Genomic DNA, 17,933 nt, shown 5'->3' with positions numbered 1-17,933 from the left:
ACCAAATTGTAACAAACAGGAAAAAAATAACCTAACCCCTGAAAACATGAGGTGATGCTTTGAAAAAATATTACAACTTTAATATGCTATTTTTGTCCTTGACCAACTGATGCCCTTTCTGAGTAGTGCTACTTTAAAAGAGAGCAGCTGACATAACTGCACAAACTTTACCAGCTTTCATTTCCTTTCTTCATCCCAGCATTTCAGGAGCAGGCTGAGCAGGCTCAAGTATTGCATTTTCAGCCGGCCGCAAGTTTTGTCATTGTCTGTTTTCTGAGGTGTGTTGTAATAATTTAGAGGCACTCTACACTCGTATGCATACATTCACACTTACTTTTGGGATTAAAAATTTTGTCAACAGAGGTATTTTCTGTACTCTTTCTGCAACTAGCGACAGGGAACAAACGCGACTGACGAAAGACTGCAGCCTTCTGTCATTTGATAAGAGGGTGGCATTAGGGAACTGCTGGTGGGCATATCATATGATATGCTGGCACTTGTGAAGGTTACCAATGCCTGTGTTGAGTCACAAGATTGTTTTTCTATGTCTTCTGAATTCACAGAGATCAGACTGGCATGTTTTGATCTCCTCCATATCAAAGTTTGCTTTCGCAGACTTCCCAAATCCTCCTTAAAATGTGGATTGAAAAGTATATAAAGCAGTGGATTTAGGCATGCTGGCAGTGGGACAATCACTAGAAGTATTGACTTAATCACTTCTGGGCTGATAAAAGTGAGGTTCAGTAAGGAGGAAAAAGATAAGAAGGCCACAGGGCAATAAAGAATGCAATTAGTAAAAAGTAGCAGGGCTATATGTTTGACCATAGAGCAATCCCAAATGTTGTCTAGTTCCCCCTTTTCTAAACTACAGTAGAGCTTTGTATAAGCAACAGTCATTACCAGAAAGCAAAGGGAGTTCAGCAATACCAGTGCCACCATGAAGCCCATAGCAGTGGACTCTCCAAAGGGGAGTGGCAAACAAAGTGGAGAAACCCCATAATCACTTCCAGTGAGAAGGGGTATCACTGCAATGATTAGTGCCAACATGAAGCAGAAGGAAATGGCGATTTTTATGCTAGCAGTGGAGGATTTTGTTTCAAACTTTGTAGCATGCTTTGCAGAGAATGCACGTTCAAGGGCAGCTAGGGTAAGGAGGAATATGGAAGCCTCTGAAGCAAAAATGGAGAGAAGGCCAGTTATTTGGCAACCAATTCCACTTTCCCATTGTGCTCCATACTGAGCAAAGCTACCAAAAGTGGATGCATCCACGCCAGCCAGCACCCCGCTGGCCAGGCCCATCAGGGCATTCACAATGGCCATTAAACCAATCAAAAGTTTTATGGAGGACATATACAATGGAGACCTGAAAACTGTAGCAGACACCAGTGCATTGCAAATAAAGGTCAAACCCACGATGGTCCACACTCCAATTCTGATCAGCCAGCTACCAAACAGATGGTCACATGGTTTGAAGGGACCTGAAATGCCAAAATAAAAAGGGTAAGGGAAGCCCATGTAAACAAAAATACTCTTGTGCTTTCTAAGACCCTAAAGCTCATGCTTCTTGCAGATTCTCAGCCCAGCCAAAGAGTGAATTTTAGTATAAAAAGGGAGCTGGAAATTTGCTCCTTCTCTGGAGAAATCTGAGACCTTGATAACTTGCTGCTAAATGTGTGATGCATATTGCATTAGCGGTGCCCATGAGTCTTTGTCCTTCATCACAGTAGCTTTTGTGCCTGGCAGCGAATACTACATTACTACTGCAATGTGAATGTCAACTCTTGCAGTTTCAAGAAATGCTGTGATATTTGTCAGTGTGTGAAAAAAGCTGAAAATGTTACCTCTAACTAAATTAAAACAAGTTCCTGATGAGTCTTGGTGATGTAATGGATATGGACAGATGTACTTTGGCTACCTTATAACATGTCATTACACAGTCCAAGAAAATTGTGTCTCTCTTTGCATTTGGGAGTGCTGCCTTTTTGGATCTCCTGTGTCTGAAGTCAGGTCATTATGACTGAAGCTTGCTGAACACTTGAAGTATTCTCTATATACTGAGGTGCATGTGCTGTGCAGTTGAAGCTGAATGCTCTGCAGCCAGAGAAACATTACATGCCTTGGGATGAGCCAGCTAGGCAAACCCCTCACAGTGGCCTGTGCTTTTCCATGAAGACATAAACCCTGCAGCTGAAATGACCTCCCTATAACTACAGCTGTGGCCATTAAGTAAGCATAAGTATCTATTGCATCAGTTTGCAAATTTTTCTAAGATACTATTTGAAAAATCCGAACTAAAATTTCTCTCAGGTCTGGCCATAACTTACCTTGAAGACAGAAATGTTTTAATGAACTCAGAACTTATCTTAAGGCCATTGGAGAATATGTGACAGTCAAATAACTCTATTCTTTGACTTCCCACCTTTTCTATTCCTCCTTATATAACTTAAAAAAATTTACTATTAGTTGCTGTTGCAAACAAGAATCATGGCTTAAAATGAATGCTGAAGTACAAGTTGTCACTTGGGGTTTTTTGTTCATGTTTCACAGTGAAAGAATGGCTAGTGATATGGCTCAGTGTTTGCTGAATCAAACAATCAAAACTTATGACCATGGCTGGCTACATTCTACAAAGAACAATAACAGTGCTGGGTGTCCTTTGTGAGGGACTGTGCACACCAGTGCAGTAGTGATTGGTATTTCCTAGACATGGACCTAAACTGTGTGTTGTTCAAGTTGCTCATGTGTAAAATAACTCTGTGACGTTCAGAAGAATTACTTCAGCTTTGCAAAAGACTGAGAGAGCAAAGATTCTGCTGCCTTTATCATCTGTATCTTAGTAGAAGAGTCTTTCTCATTTTCTTGATTGGGTATCAAGTCTGGTGAAAAGGGGCCCACAGCTTGGTGACTGTGCAAAGCTTGCTACATTCATAGTGGCTGAATAGTTTTGTAGAATTCAATGCAAAACTGTATATTATAGTGCTATGTATTTGTATTACACTCATCAAATTACTGCACATCATGTGGCTGTCCTAGTATCTGATTCACAGTTTGTTCTGCATCTCAAACATCTACTAACACTGTCCTTGAATTCCTATCTGTCTGGCAGTTTCATACCTGGAGAAGGTGAGCATTGCACTGAATGATGAGATTTCAAATCTTCTTCAAAGTCAAGAAAAAAGTCCTCAAAATCACGTTCATCTATTGGGGAGAGAAAAACCCAGAATTGTTACTGCACTTTTCAGGAAAAGTTTTTTTAGTAAAAGTTGCAAAAATGCCTGTGGTATTTAAGGTCTGGTCTTCTCTCTTTCCCTACTGAACCATGAGCAGAAGCAGACATACGTCTACTTGGTTTTGAATTAATGTGCTCAGGATGGTTTTCTGTAAACATAATCATGTATAGGTACATTCTCTATTGCCTAATTTCAGTGTGATGACTGCTTAGGAAGGAGTTTAAAATATGAATTCTGCTGTTGCGCCACACTACTAAGAATTATCAAGCATTCTGTGTTTCTTTTGTCATCACTAGCACATATTCTTGGCTCTATCCCTGCTGAACTCTGACACTTACTGCTTTGCAGGGGCAGAGACAGCACAGAAAGCAACAGGGTGGTGTCAATGGATGTGTGCCCCTACATAACAGATCAAGTAACAGACCTGGTGCTGAAGGGGAAAAAAAATGCAGTAGTCTCGTGTTCTGCAGAACAAATGCCTTCTCTGGCAGTCCTGGTTACGTGCATAGACTGGGGAACAAGAGGCTTGAGAGCAGCCCTGCAGAAAGGGACCAGGGGCTAATGGACCATGGCAAGTTGAACATGAGCCAGCAGTGCCCTGGCAGCCAGGAGAGCCAGCCCTGTCCTGGGGTGCATCAGGCCCAGCATCACAGCCGGGCAAGGGAGGGGACTGTCCTGCTCTGCTCTGCACTGGGGTGGCCTCACCTCGAGTGCTGGGGGCAGGTTTGGGTGCCACAATATAAGAAAGATATAAAGCTGAAATTAGAGAGCTTCCAAAGGAGGGCCACGAGGATGGTGAAGGGCCTTGAGGGGAAGGTGTATGAGGAGCTGAGGTCACTTGGTCTGTTCAGCCTCAAGAAGAGAAGACTGAGGGGAGACCTCATTGAGTCTCATAAGGGGAGGCAGAGATGCAGGTACCAAACTCTTCTTCTCATGACCAGGGACAGGACTCAAGGAAATGACATGAAGCTGAGCCACGTGTAGGTTGGATATAAAGAAAAGGTTTTTCACTCAGAGGGTGATTGGGCACTGGAAGAGGCTCCAAAGGAAAGTAGTCACAGCGCCAAGCTTGCCAGAGATGAAGAAGTGTTTGAAGAATGCTCCCAGACAGATGGAGTGGTTACTGGGGCTGTCCTGCACATGGTCAGGAGCTGAACTGGGTGGTTTTTGTGGGTCCCTTCTAATTCAGCATATTCTAGGATTCTATAAGACAATATGCCAAAGTAGCCACATATTTTGGCTATTACTCATCCTGAAGTCTGTGGGTAAGCCTAGGATGTGTTCCATTTTGAGGCTTGCAAGAAACTACATCTTAGCTGGCCTGCTCTTGTATGGAGTTACATACCAGCTGAACTACCTTGTCTCTCATATAAAGGGAAGATTTAATTTACCACATCATTATAATAGCTATTATTTCGATGAAAAGATGAGTGCATAAGTAAGTGAGATTTTTGAATGGCAGACATAAATAATGAGTTTGCTAAGCACAGGAATACTTAAATAACATATTATTAAGCAAGAGACAGGGAGAGGCCACGCCTCTGACTGTAAAGACTTTTGGATTTATTTAAAAGCACAGGTTGCTCACAGGTAGACTTAAAAGCCTAAGATGATGGTTACCTTGAATTTGTAACAATCCAGAATCCTTTCTATGAAAGTCCTCAAGGCTGCTATTATCATCTTTATTCCACTGGCTGGAGATTCTGTAGTGGTTCTCACAAGCTCCAAAGGCACAGCACTGATAGGCATAAGGCATTTCCATGACCCTGCAGAGGAATTAGGCAGCATACCATGAGAGTGGTTAAGCACCAGAGTTACTGGATTGTACTGATCCTCCACAGTTAACACAAAGGAAATAGTTTAAATATCCACAACTGAAAGCAAAACCATCTCTGAGTAAAAATTAGTCACGATAATGCAAAATGAGAATTCACAAATAAAATTCCTCATTGGAAATGCAGATGGTTTCTAGGCTAATTTTAGAAAAAGCATACTGAAGTTTTCTCATGTGTTTTCATAGAAGATATGAAAGTGGGAGATCTGTGTCTTGCTGTTGAGTGAATGTTACTCAGAACTGTATTTCTGCTTTTATGAATTTCAATGATTTTACTGTGCACATCAACAATTCCTCCAACAGTTACTTTCTTAATGGTTTCTTTAAAAAAAACACATCCAAAGATCACAACCTGCCTACCAGGCAAAACCAAAACACTTCCAAAATTGAATTTCTCCACTTCAGGAAGAATGAGATCTTTTGGAAATCAAGCTTTATTCACCTCTCTCCACCTTCAACTCATTTCACAGTGAGATGGCAAAAAGGAGATTGTTTCTTGATCTTTGCACAAGAAACAGTGTTCTAAACCAAAAGGTGAGTGAATCAGGCACTGTGTGTGAAATGTCACTGAGAGCAAGGTTTTACTTTATTAATTATCTTAAAAATGAGAACAGTCATTGCAGGACACAGGATACTCATTCTTAATTATTTTAAGACCGTTTTTATTTCTAACACTAATACATGTCAGTGAATTCCAATGTTTATGAAGGCTCCTGTTGTCAGAAAAGTGCACATTTCTGCTATGCTGTGAATTTAATTCCTTTGCAGATGTGCAAATTCTGGGGAGCGTGGAAGAACTACTTTCTGAGTTCTTTAGACTACTTCTATTCCATAGATATACTTTATGCTTTGGAAGCAAAACTATTTAATTTGCACAGTTCACCAACAGCACATAGCAAAACCAAATAACTCACCTTAATTCCCAAAGCCCAATATAGCAAAAAGTTCAAAGATAAAGAGGTGATTAGATGTTATTCTGAAATAACGTAAAAGGAATAAAGTAGAACTAGATCCTCCTATCAGATTACTTTCAACAGGTTAATCATGTAAATTAACATAATGAGTGTAATAAGCAGCCTCTAACCCCCTGGGAAATCTGCAGAGAAATCAAGCTGAATCAGGCCCAGTGCCAACAGGACTTAGACTTGTGCACTGGCCAAAAGCTCGGTACAAAGGGGAACAAACGGAATCTTAAGTTCTAAAGGGATTTTTTAAATTAGTGCATTTGGGAACATTTAGGTTATATAACCTTACATTTCTGTTGGAAATTAACCACAATAATCTGTACTCTTGTACCCAATACAAAATTTTTAGGGTACTCAATAAAAGTTCAAGATAACCAAGATCCAACTGTCAAGCAACCACAGGCCAGCAGATTTAAATATTTAATTTCTAATGCATTCATCTGCATGCCATCCTTTAACATAAGGAGATTATCTTGATTAAACATTTTTGAACACATTTCCCACAAGCCCTTCTTAAATAAACTAGTATTGAACCCATTGATTACTAGACTAACCCATAGCTAATCATCTGGGATAAAAACAATCCCAATCCCCAAATAGAAATTCCTTTCTTTTGGAACAACCAAAACAATTATCAAAAGTAACGCTAATAGTTCTGCAAGGTGATCCCTGCAACTTGTGGCTTCAGACCTTTGGAAGGACATTGATAAAGCTGGGGGAATGAACAGTTAGTGGATATTTTAGGCACAAGAGACTGACAGAAATGTATTCTATTCTCAGATTATTCAAACAGCTCTATGACAGATTTCCAGATCTTGTGCTCCTCCCAGCCTGCTGGCCTGTCATACACTGGAAATGTGGACTTCCCACATTGTATTGGTCCACTACTTTGATCATGTAGCCAAAAATATCCATGGCTTTTAAATGATATTTAAAGACCAAGACTCCCATTTCTTATCCTCTCCAGGTATTTCTAACATCATTCTTAAATCTGGACAGTTTATGTTTGTTTTTCCCCCAACCTGTATTATTAGGATATACACATAATCCTTAAATTAGCAAATGCTGCTTAATCTGTGTGCAAAGCCCAACTGCACACAATGGCTGCAACCCAGAACACAGAGGACAAAACATAATTTACAAAGCAGGGAAACAAGTATGAGATCTTCTTGGTGACAGAGGAGTTGTTTTTCTCCTCACAAAAGCTACATTTAACACAAAAAAAAAAAAAAAAGAAAAAGAAAAAAGAAGGAACTTTCAGGTGTATAGTGCTGGAGGCAGTGCTTTTTATGGCTGGTGCTTATTTGATGTGGGTGATTAGATTTGGACTTTGTCAAATTAAACTCTTAGAAACACTGCCTAACTTTATTTTTATATACTCCTTATCTTACTAATGATATCTGTATCCTTGATAATTTTTTTCCTCTAGCGAGGAATGCCTCTTTTTTCTGTTTTTAGATTAAGCAGCAGAGAACACAAGGTCATTTTCTCCCTCACAAAGGTGTGGAGTTAATGGTGAACAGGAAGGCACAGTTGTGATGAATGGAGCAAAGCACTGGGTTCTTTTCAGCACTGAATCAAAGCATCAGATAAAGAAGGAAGGAGTGGCTGGCAGCTAGCTCTGCAAAACCTCTCTCCTTATTCTTTTTAGTATAACTATAATGTATAATATCATATATTAATAAATCAAGCCTTCTGATTCAAGAAACAAGATTCACCGTCTCTCTCTCACCAGCTGTGCCCCCTCAGGCGCGGTAATACTTTGATGTGTCTGTTTTGATGAATTTAGATGAGTAGGAAGTTTTTATACAGGAATTTGTCTTTAACGTAACCACTGGTTAGTTACAACAATTGCAAATGGTGAAATTCCATTTTGTTTTAGATCTCTGTTTAGGTTTGATGCTTGGTGCATTTTCTGTGCAGTGATCCTGTGTGAAATCTTGACCTCATTTTGATTTATGGTAAAAGTCACGCAGATTTTACCATAATTTTACCCTATTCTCTCCTGACTGGGTATAATTTGTTCTTATGGATGTTAATTAACTCTAGATATCATACTTTAAATACATTTAAAAAAAGAATTAAGTTAGTTGGACACATCCTTGTTAACAGTTTGCCCAGATGAAATACACTGTACTTTCATTGAGTAATGTACACAATTTTGCTGAAGGGAAATTCATATAGAGTATAATTTTGAGAAAAGAATTTTAAAGAATCTTGGATTATTCTAGGACTACTTATGCCTCTAGGTAAAGGTATATGCATCACTATATATTTGCCAGGTTGGAGTAATCACTTTTCTTGTGTTTACATTCTTTTAAAGAAATTTCAATTATTTTAGAATTGTCACCTGCCTCAGCATTTGGGCAAAGCCAATGAGAGAAGAAAAAGCATGACATAAGCTCAGTCATGATTTTTATGGTCCTTGCTCCTTGGCCTCTGAGACCTGTCTCAAGATCTGTAATGTAAAAGAGGTTTAAGGCCTCTAGTACTTTGAATGCTAATGTTATAGTTTCATGCTCATGATGAAGTGACTGCCTGATTTCCCCTGTGACAAACTACCATTTTTGGGTTTACTAAGACCTTTAAGGCATTGTTTCCTGACTTTGGAATAATTTTTTGCAGCTCTTATCTCAGTTTGTGTTAACATATCATCACAGAAATGTTCTAGGGTGGATCCCTCCAGTGCTGCACACAGAGCCTTAATCAGCTCCACACTTCTATTCATCATTCCCTTCCTGAGAAGTCCAAACACTTCAGCCCCTTTCATTAATGCTCACATCTTGAGCTGTCTGCCTGCTCAGACTCTTGGGCCTTTTCCAGTGCAAAAGGCAAATCTAGTGAAAACCTAAGGATGAGCTCTCCATCTTCAGAGATACTCCAAAGCTCTCTGGGTGTGGTCTTGGGCAACAGGCTCCAGGTGCTCCTGCCTGAGCAGATGGCTAGACAAGACAGCCTCAAAGGTCCCTTGCAACCTCAACCACTCTGTGATTTTCTAACTATGTGCATACTGTTTAGCTGCTTCTTATTTTCTGATACCAAACTTTTTGCAGGAAAACACGATAAAGTATAAGCTGCACTTGGCATCTTTTAATTAAAATATAAAAATGAAAGGAGAGTTAGGGGAAACTCCCAAATACTCTGAAGTCAGAGACAAAATGCCCTTTGCTGTGACCCTGAAATTAGTTTAGCTGGTTCTAGCATTGTGCTAATAATGCCAAGGTCACGGGTTCAAGCTCCATACAGGCCATGGTCATCCAGTGAGTGGAAGAGCTGCAAATGATCTTTAGAGGACACTTCCTTCCTGTAGCACAGAGGATCCACAGAAATTATTAGTATCAAAGGGTGTTAGTAATACTGGGAAAACATTATCTGAATCTTAATCAAAAGATACATTATCTGAATCATAATCAAAAATAATGTTCAAACATAAGAGGTGAAATCTTTTGGTCTTTCAGCAGTATATTCTTCCCTTGTATTTGCTGTGTTCTCATGATGTTTAATGGGGGTTCTGTGAGCACAGTCCCATAGAAGAAGGACATATCACTAAGCTGCCAGCGAATTTGTTTTAACAGCTTTTGAAACATATCACCAGGAAGCAGATGTGGCTCGTACTAAGCAAGTACTGGGGTTAATATTTCAAAACCTTCATAGTTTCTTCAGTTGAAAGTGAGCATAATAAAAGAAGTCTATCATTTTTATCATATTTGCTTTAGTTTTAATGGCATAGATCAAAGACTGACAATACGAAGTAACATGCGTTACACACTGACACACCTTCCATTGCACATGAACACAAATGTGGCTTATTAGTTTTAATGATATACTCACTTGAGTTCTGGAAAATTTTCAGATGTTATCAAACTTTGTAGGGCATGATTTCCTGTTAATTTTAAATGAGTTAAACCATGTAGCCCCGTCACAGGAAAAGAGGACAAAAGGTTGGATGACACATCCCTGCGTAACAGCAAATAAAAATCAGCTTATGGTTTTCATTTTTTTTTTCAACACTAGAAGTGTCACATTGAAAAAATAGGTTAAAGTTTTCTAACTCAATAAAAAATGACTGTATTAAACAGAGGCCCCCAGTGAATGCAGCAAAACTGCAGCGCTGCTCAGGAGTACTCACCTTTATGTCTAGCAGAAACCTAACAGTAACATCTAGCAGTCAGTTGGGTCTCTGTTCCCAAATTTTGACTCAAAGCATTCATAGTGACAGTTTTGAGACTAGCAAATGAATTTAAAACCTTCTCCCTAGACTGTTTGAATTCAAAGGAGCTGAAGAGCTTCCCACATTTGAAAAGATTCAGTGGGATGCTACAGGGCATTTTCAGGCATAGCTGCCCTGAAAGCTGCCCAAGGAGCAGGTCAGGTGTGTGGGGAAGATGTGCATTTCAGGAAGGGACAGGTCTGGGCTGGAGCAGAGGGAGATGACATTTCCAAGATGGTTTGTCTGAGTGGCTGAGGAAAGACAGAACAGTGCAGATGAACACAGACAGGTAACTTGGGGAAGACAAAACAGGTGAATAAAAAAGTGGTAAGTGATCAAGGCAATACAGCAAAGTAGTGAAAGAGGGGGAGTCCAGAGGTACTGTTTTCTATTTTGCTCTCTCTGTCTCCCATTTATTCAATGAGTTTCAGTCCTTCTCACAATTATCTACTCTCTATACTTCAGATGGGCAACAGCCAAAGAGGAAGAAGCAAAGTCTGACACAGTTGAAATGCTTTTATGTATAGGAAAGTCTGGATTATACACTGAAATCTAAGGCCTAGGCATAAAATAAGGTATGTTGATGGACTGGGCTTCTACCTTTCTGGTTTAGTGTGTGTCTTCTTGCACACAGCACCCTTACAGACCAAAGGTGAAATTCAGGTCCTACTGCAATGCTAAAAGTGACCACTGACTTGAGGGGGACCAAGTTTCCATTTCAGGAAACACTGGTACACTGTGTTACTGTTTGTGTTCAAGGGCTTTTTTCTTTAACCCCCTCTGACTGCTGTATGTCATTGTCCAAAGGTGCAATTTACTGCTCACCTCACAGAGTAGGTAAGTTCTGAGAAGGGCCCCAAAAGGGATATTACAGACAAAATTGTCCGTGTGGGCATTTGTCAGTGCACCATGCAGAGGACTTTGCACATCAACAGAAATGAATACCTCTCCAAATTTAGGTTTAGTAGCTACTGGATTATCTGTGAGCAAATGCCCAGCATCGTATTTTTGTGTCAACCATGTAGCAAGACGACTCCAGAGGAATTTTTTATCATATCTTCCCCATACAGCCAACGCCTCAGTGATTCGTATCAAAAGAGCATTACTGTGACAGTTGGAAGTAGGAAAAAAAAATTAGTAGGCACTGAGAAGTGCTTGTGAACAAGGCCTGCAAAACTGACTGCTGATGTTTTGACCACTAACTGCTCTGGCTGAACTTACTAAAGAGGAAAAACTATTTCATCAAATGAGGAACAATGAAATAGAGATAAATTCTTGAAAAAAGTTTCTTATTTAATTTGTAATCCAATTCCTGAGGCCTGAAGCACAAAGAACAGAAAATCTTTACCACTGCTACAACAAATTAACTGCTAATAAATTGAATGATAAGAGACGGATGCACTGATAATCTTCATGGACCTCATTTGATTACACAGTGTTGTATGCAGCTTTGCTGTAATACCTATGTCAATTGGAGAAGTACAAGAAAGCAGGCATTTAGAAAAGGATTCAACAGACCAGATGATTAGAATAGAGAAACCCTCAATTTCTGCTGGGGCACCAAGTTATTAAACTTTTGCATGTTCTTGGAAGAAAAATTGAATGTATAAGATATTCAAATACTTACAGTTTGATCAGAGATGGTAAAGAGGAGAAGGCATTGGGGTGAATAGTTTTAATTTTGTTCCAAGCTAAATCCCTACAAGAAAAGTGAGTAGAAAATTACATACCCACTGAGTGGATATGGAAGCTTTCAAACACTTGATTAGAAGGCCTAAATATAAAAAATGTATCAATTACATGCCAATATTTTCAATAAGCTCCTGTATATCTCATAGTGCAAAGTATTTTTAAACTTTTTATTAGTCAGTTGTGGTGTTATTAAACTGGCAGCTTAAAATGTCTCAATTCCTGCCACAGCCCAAGGCATTTTAGTCTGCTTCACAGCCTCCTAATGCAGCAGAAAAAAAGGTGGGTTATATGGACTAAGTCTTCTAAAACATTCTCATGTGACTAAGAGCAGCAACCCATGGTCAATAGGCTTAACTTCATAATCTCAATTTTCACCACCCCTAAAAAGTCAAAGAGATTGAAAGCAACTCTTAAAGAAATTCTGCAAAAAATTCCAACCATGAGTAATTTCTTGACAAAATCACTTCTCTAGCACATAGTCTGTGTGAAAACTGGAAACCTGCACATGACTGGACTCCACATCTTAAGATGCTGCTCTCTGTAAAAAGACTTCCCACTCCCTAGAGCTGATTATAACGTGAACCTGCCAGCAGATACCAGCTCTGGCCCAGTCAGTCTCTCTAATTCCACCAGAAACATTTAGAAATGACAGTTTCTATGGCCATAAGCTTAAATATTTTAATTCATTGCTGCAGGTGCTAAACCTCCCAAAGTTTGCTCTCCTTTCCCAGTTATGAACTCACGGTGAAAGACCATAGTGAGGAAAAACTGAAATAAGGATCTTTTGGGGTACATCATGAGCAGACATGATGCAGCCCATGTTTTTGAGAACCTGTGTGAATGTCTGTCAGGGGGTACTCACAGAGAGCGAAGAGCAGCCAGCTGCTGAAACGTGTCTGCTTTGATTTCAGCAATTTCGTTGTGATGCAAGTCACTGAAATAGCAATAAGGATCTCCTCAGTTTCAAAGACACTTGGAAGGCACTTTGGGGTGTTTTGGATTGTGCTTATGATCCACTTCAATAAAGTGTATCTGGGGTATGTCAAATCAGCCAGCAATAACCAAGTTAATTATAATCAAACACACATAGATGATTCTTTTTAAGCTTTTCACGGTGGTTTAGCACTTACATTTTTTGGAGTTTTTTACATGCAGTAAAACAGGGTAAATCTTCCAGTAGGTTATAAGACAGATCCCTGAATTATAAAGAAACAAATAGATTAACATCAAAAGAATGTTAAAAGAAAAAATAGCTTTCATTGTATACCTTCATGCTCAATTAAAAATAATTCCTTTCTATCCACAGTCACAGAAGTGTACAAACTCACTTATTTCTCATCTGTCACATTTCGATTTCTAACTGAAGAGGAGAGAGGAGGAGAAAAGGCAAGATTTATTAACTTCATATTCACATTTGCAAATTCCTTTCATTGTCTGAAGATTTCCTGCTTGAAGTGTAGACTTCTGTTGAGTGTTTTAAAGCAATGATATTGTTGACTTCTGTTTGAGTTTTACAGCAATGATATTGGCCATCTGGATTTATACCACAGATTTCATATTTATCATGTTTAAATTCTGATAAATACTTAAAAAAATTTAAATAATCTACTAAGCATATATACTCATATTTTTTTTAGAGAAGGTCCTGTATTTTTCTGATGAGAGTCACAATCATCTTCCCGTTCTACACTTTTAATTAAGCAGTATTGCCTCTGATCCTTAGACTGCTACATCTTATAACTGAAGGAAATGGTCAAAAAATATTGGAACTAACTTTGAAGTCAATCACTACATGGGAAGAAAAAAAAATCTTAAAAAGACTTGAGCCAAAACTCAACAAATTACAGAATAACTGAAACATCTGGACTGATTTACAGTATAATATAACTAATCAAAACCAAGCCCAGGCAATTTGCAGAAACTGAAGGGGAAAAAAAAGCAACCAGACACCAGCCCCCACCACCCAAGAGTCACATCCAATATATATATATGTGTGTGTGTGTGTGTGTGTGTGTGTGCGTGTGTGTGTCGTTCAGGGAAAACAAAATGGGAAATTTGCATGTGAAATTTGAATAGAGAAAAAAGCTTATGCCTAGAATTAGAAAAAATGTCCTTTTTCACAGTTATCCAGTATTATCACATTAAAGAGATTCACTTTCCACTATCTGAAATTCTTCTCACTTCTCAAATTTCCTAAAACTGGTTCACCTCCACCTATTTAATCCCTTGGTAAAACTGTAGTTTCACTGTTATTTTTCCAAGAGGGGCACTTGGACTATTTTATATTTGATTAGAGGAAGTAGTGCAAGTAATGACTGTGTGTGTCTTTAAGGTATTCTACTCTGATTTTACTCTGTAGAAAGGCAAATATCAGTATGTTTGGGGTGTGGGGTTTTTTGTTTGGTTGGTTGGTTGGTTGGTTTTTGTTTGTTTTGGTTTGATGTGTGTACAAATCAGACAATACAGAGTAGGGTTCAAGTGAGCTAGAGACTTTTAGGCCAAGGTAAAGGATGTTTTGTATGTCTGGCAGACACTGGCTATTCTGTCATCCACAGGTTTATCACTTAGGTCTTCTTAAAAATATGTTACCAGCTTGAATTTTGTACATACTGACATCCCCTCCTCACACATGGAAAAAAACCCTGAACTTGACACCCTTCAGTTTCTGTCAGAACTCCAGGAAATATTTTACTTGTTTATTTTTAAGGTCTTTTTTCCCACTTTCTTAATACATGAAGCTCTTGGCAGCAGGAGAGGGCAAGTGGCTTTGTTCCCTATGCCCAGCTGTGCTGAGGGAGCCTTTCCAGGCTGCTGGGATTGTGCTCTCACAGACACCTTTCCTGCAGGTGAGCACACATCCAGGGAACCTCGAGCACATTCACCTCAGCAGGATGCACAAACTGCCTTCCAAAGCCCTTGGATGTGAGTTGAGTGGATTTGTTTGTGTGTGTGAGCCAGGGAGCCCCTGCAAGGTCGCACACAAGGCATGGGTGGTGGGTTCAGTGCACCAATGTCCTCCATGGCACAGCCAGAACTGATGTGCAAGGCAAAATGGGAACTCAGCAGGCTCATTCCAGTCTGGCAGCAATGGGGAAAGAGCAGCTCTTGAGTACCTGAAATGCTGATAAATCAGTTCCCTCCTCTTTTAAGTATCAGCTTGAATTATATATGGTAATACTCAAAAATAAAAAATGGGCATTTCCAATGGACAGTCCTACTCTACTATGAACTCTGTAAGCTATTGATTGCTGTATTATTTGTTTGCACTCTGTTCTGGGATTGTTTATTGTTTTTGAATGTTGCAGGACATATTTAAACTTCATTCTGTGTGTAGACTTTTTTTCTGGCAGGAGACTGTCTTTTTTCATTCTGGAAATGGTTATATTGAGTCCATTAACTAAAACTTAATTTTTTCTGGAAATGCTCTTGACATTCACTCTGGTATTCAAATAATGCATTATAATTAGTGCTATTTCAATGTTGGCCAGAGAATTAATATCAAATAGATTCTTAGTGATGTAATACATAGAGGAAAGTGCTTTTGGCTCATTCTCAAAGAAGTGGACACAATGATTACTTTCATTAGTGATTAAGCAAACTCCAAGGAAATTTCCAAGCTAAAATAATATTGTGTATTTAGTATACCAATATGGCCAGCTATGTCAAAGAATAGTCTATTAAAACTTCAGTCAGCTACTTATGTCTGGTTGGGAAAGAAACTAAAAGAGGAACATAGCAAGTACTCAAAACTGCTCTCCTTACTTATATTTTCTATTTACTTGAATGAATTATTTGCCTTAGTGAGAAAAAAATCCCAAACTACTGTAAGAGAGACAGAATGAATGAAAATAAGGTAGGTGTGTCTTTTTTTAAACAAAATCAAGAATCTTTTTATCTTTTCCTAAAAATATACCAAGTAAATATCTTTCTCAGCAATGTGTGAGCAATCCTAATTGGTAAGTAGGTTATAAACTTTTTAAATAACACAGGGGCCAACTCCCTGAGCTGAATTCCTAAGAAGTAATGTGATACACAGAAATAGTAGTAATTGGAAATTTTGAAATCATAATAGTTTCATTTGTCTATTAATCTCTTGCATTAATGTCATGTTAATAATCTTACTGAAACGTACAGCACTTGGAGATTAGGTAACTGGTCACAAGCTGATTTGGGGAGAGAGGTGATCTGTGCTCCTGTGAGTGTCCTGTAGAAAGAATTTATGAAAAACAATTATTTTTTGAAGACTGAAAACCAAAATTTTTTTAGCACATGCTTTACAATAGGTCAGTATACAAGAAAATAAAACAAAGCAGAAATACTTCTCTAGCACTTACAAACTCTCCAGACTTGTAGTCCCTGTCAGATCAGGAAACTCTGTTAACTGTGAAGCACCATTTAAAGTCCTAAAATTAAAAAAAACAATTTTAATAAAATTAGAGTGATGGAAATGTGGGACAACTCTAGTATTACAGCACAAACAGAAAACTAAAATAAAAAGTAAACACATACAGAGTTCTTAGTTCTGGTAAGTGTTGAAAAGCAGATTTTCCAACAAGCTGGATAGGGTTATCATAAAAATGTCTGAAAAAAAGGATAAAAAGACATTTAATGAAAAATATTTTAAAATATTCTAAATATATTATTATACTATAATCAAATGAGTAAACTCTCTATGATGAACCACAGACTGTGCCCTCTGGTTGTAGCAGAGGTCACTTCTGAGCTTTTCTCACTCTCTAATCTATATTTACCAGCCACATGTCACATTTTGAACATTCAATTAGTTGTTGTTTTCCTGTTTTAATGCCAGAAGCCAGTCAACAAAATATTCTCTCTTCCTCCCAGGTTTGCGAAGATAAAATTTCACATATGAAGAATTTTTTTATGACCTGAGACGAATGTGAGGATAGCACTTGCAGAAGTCAGAACTTCCCCTGTTGAGAAGAGATTCCCTTGCCCTCTTGAAGTCATGCTGCTTTTGGTCATGGAATATTACTCGAGATGATCATTATTTTTCTTACACTTATTTTGCAATTTCTTAATTTGAAGTTGTCCATTAAGTTTATTTTCATGTAAGACGATGGGAATTCAGAATGGAGTCCATCAAGAGTAATTTTTACCAGCTTTTATGTTGCCAATAATGCTAAGAGATTTAGAAGTAACCATTCAAATAAAAGGTCAAAGGCCAGAGACCACTACTTGCTTTCCTTAATCAGTGCTTGAAAACTGCCAAGAAAGATACGAGCTTGTTTGCTTGTATGGTGACGTGCTACAAAGTGTACTCACAAAAAAAGCTATTGACAATTAGCCACAAATATGATACTTAGTTCCACAGTCTCCAATACAAAGAGTCATTGAAAAGATTCTTATCACTTACATTGTAATAAGTGAAGGATTACCCACAAATGCACGCTCAGGTATTGACTTGATGTTATTGCTATGAAATCCCCTACAGAGAAAAAAACGTTTATATATCAAGGAAAAAAAAAGTGAAGACTCAGTCTGCAATCACAATGCACAGTGATGGTTTTCTGTTTGTAGAAAGAAAAGTGTTTATATGTAAAGGTAAATCCTTGTTTTCTGGAATACTACAGAACTGAAAAAAACAAAAGCAAAGGAAAAAGAGAAAAGAGAAGAGAAGAGAAGAGAAGAGAAGAGAAGAGAAGAGAAGAGAAGAGAAGAGAAGAGAAGAGAAGAGAAGAGAAGAGAAGAGAAGAGAGAAGAGACAGCAAAATTGCTGAAATTCTGCACTTCTCTAAATGAACAAAACTATTCAGATGAAGAAAACTTCAAAATGGCATTTTAAAATTCAGGGTATATGCATGTCTGTATATTGATATAATGTAAATATATACAAGTATATGAACTAAGAACATCAATATTTAGATATTAATAATTAAATAGATAACAATATATTTCACCCTGTGCTTGTTAAATTTCAACATTCTTTTGCTGGATGGCACAAGTTTACGAAGGAAATTATTTTATACACTATATTGTAA

The 17,933-nt window shown here is 38.3% G+C and overlaps 1 protein-coding gene across 1 annotated transcript in view; it reads right to left on the bottom strand.

Annotated features, from left to right (window-relative positions):
* Nucleotides 1-303: 303 nt before the first annotated feature.
* The window catches only part of LGR5 (leucine rich repeat containing G protein-coupled receptor 5), an 88,750-nt gene continuing 71,120 nt past the window's right edge, over nt 304-17,933 (bottom strand). The window contains exons 8-18 of the mRNA XM_059472334.1: nt 17,309-17,380; nt 16,441-16,512; nt 16,266-16,334; nt 16,064-16,135; nt 13,062-13,127; nt 12,794-12,865; nt 11,867-11,938; nt 9,861-9,986; nt 4,851-4,996; nt 3,115-3,198; nt 304-1,478 (exon numbers count right to left, since the gene is read on the bottom strand). Coding sequence (XP_059328317.1) covers nt 388-1,478; nt 3,115-3,198; nt 4,851-4,996; nt 9,861-9,986; nt 11,867-11,938; nt 12,794-12,865; nt 13,062-13,127; nt 16,064-16,135; nt 16,266-16,334; nt 16,441-16,512; nt 17,309-17,380 — 1,942 coding nt within the window. The 3' untranslated portion in view covers nt 304-387. The remainder of the gene's footprint in view (nt 1,479-3,114; nt 3,199-4,850; nt 4,997-9,860; nt 9,987-11,866; nt 11,939-12,793; nt 12,866-13,061; nt 13,128-16,063; nt 16,136-16,265; nt 16,335-16,440; nt 16,513-17,308; nt 17,381-17,933) is intronic.

The sequence above is a fragment of the Ammospiza nelsoni genome, chromosome 5 (assembly GCF_027579445.1).
Source record: "Ammospiza nelsoni isolate bAmmNel1 chromosome 5, bAmmNel1.pri, whole genome shotgun sequence".
Lineage (NCBI taxonomy): Eukaryota > Metazoa > Chordata > Aves > Passeriformes > Passerellidae > Ammospiza > Ammospiza nelsoni.
The sequence above is the reverse complement of the archived record's forward strand: the minus strand, read 5'-3'. Positions and strand labels throughout refer to the sequence as shown.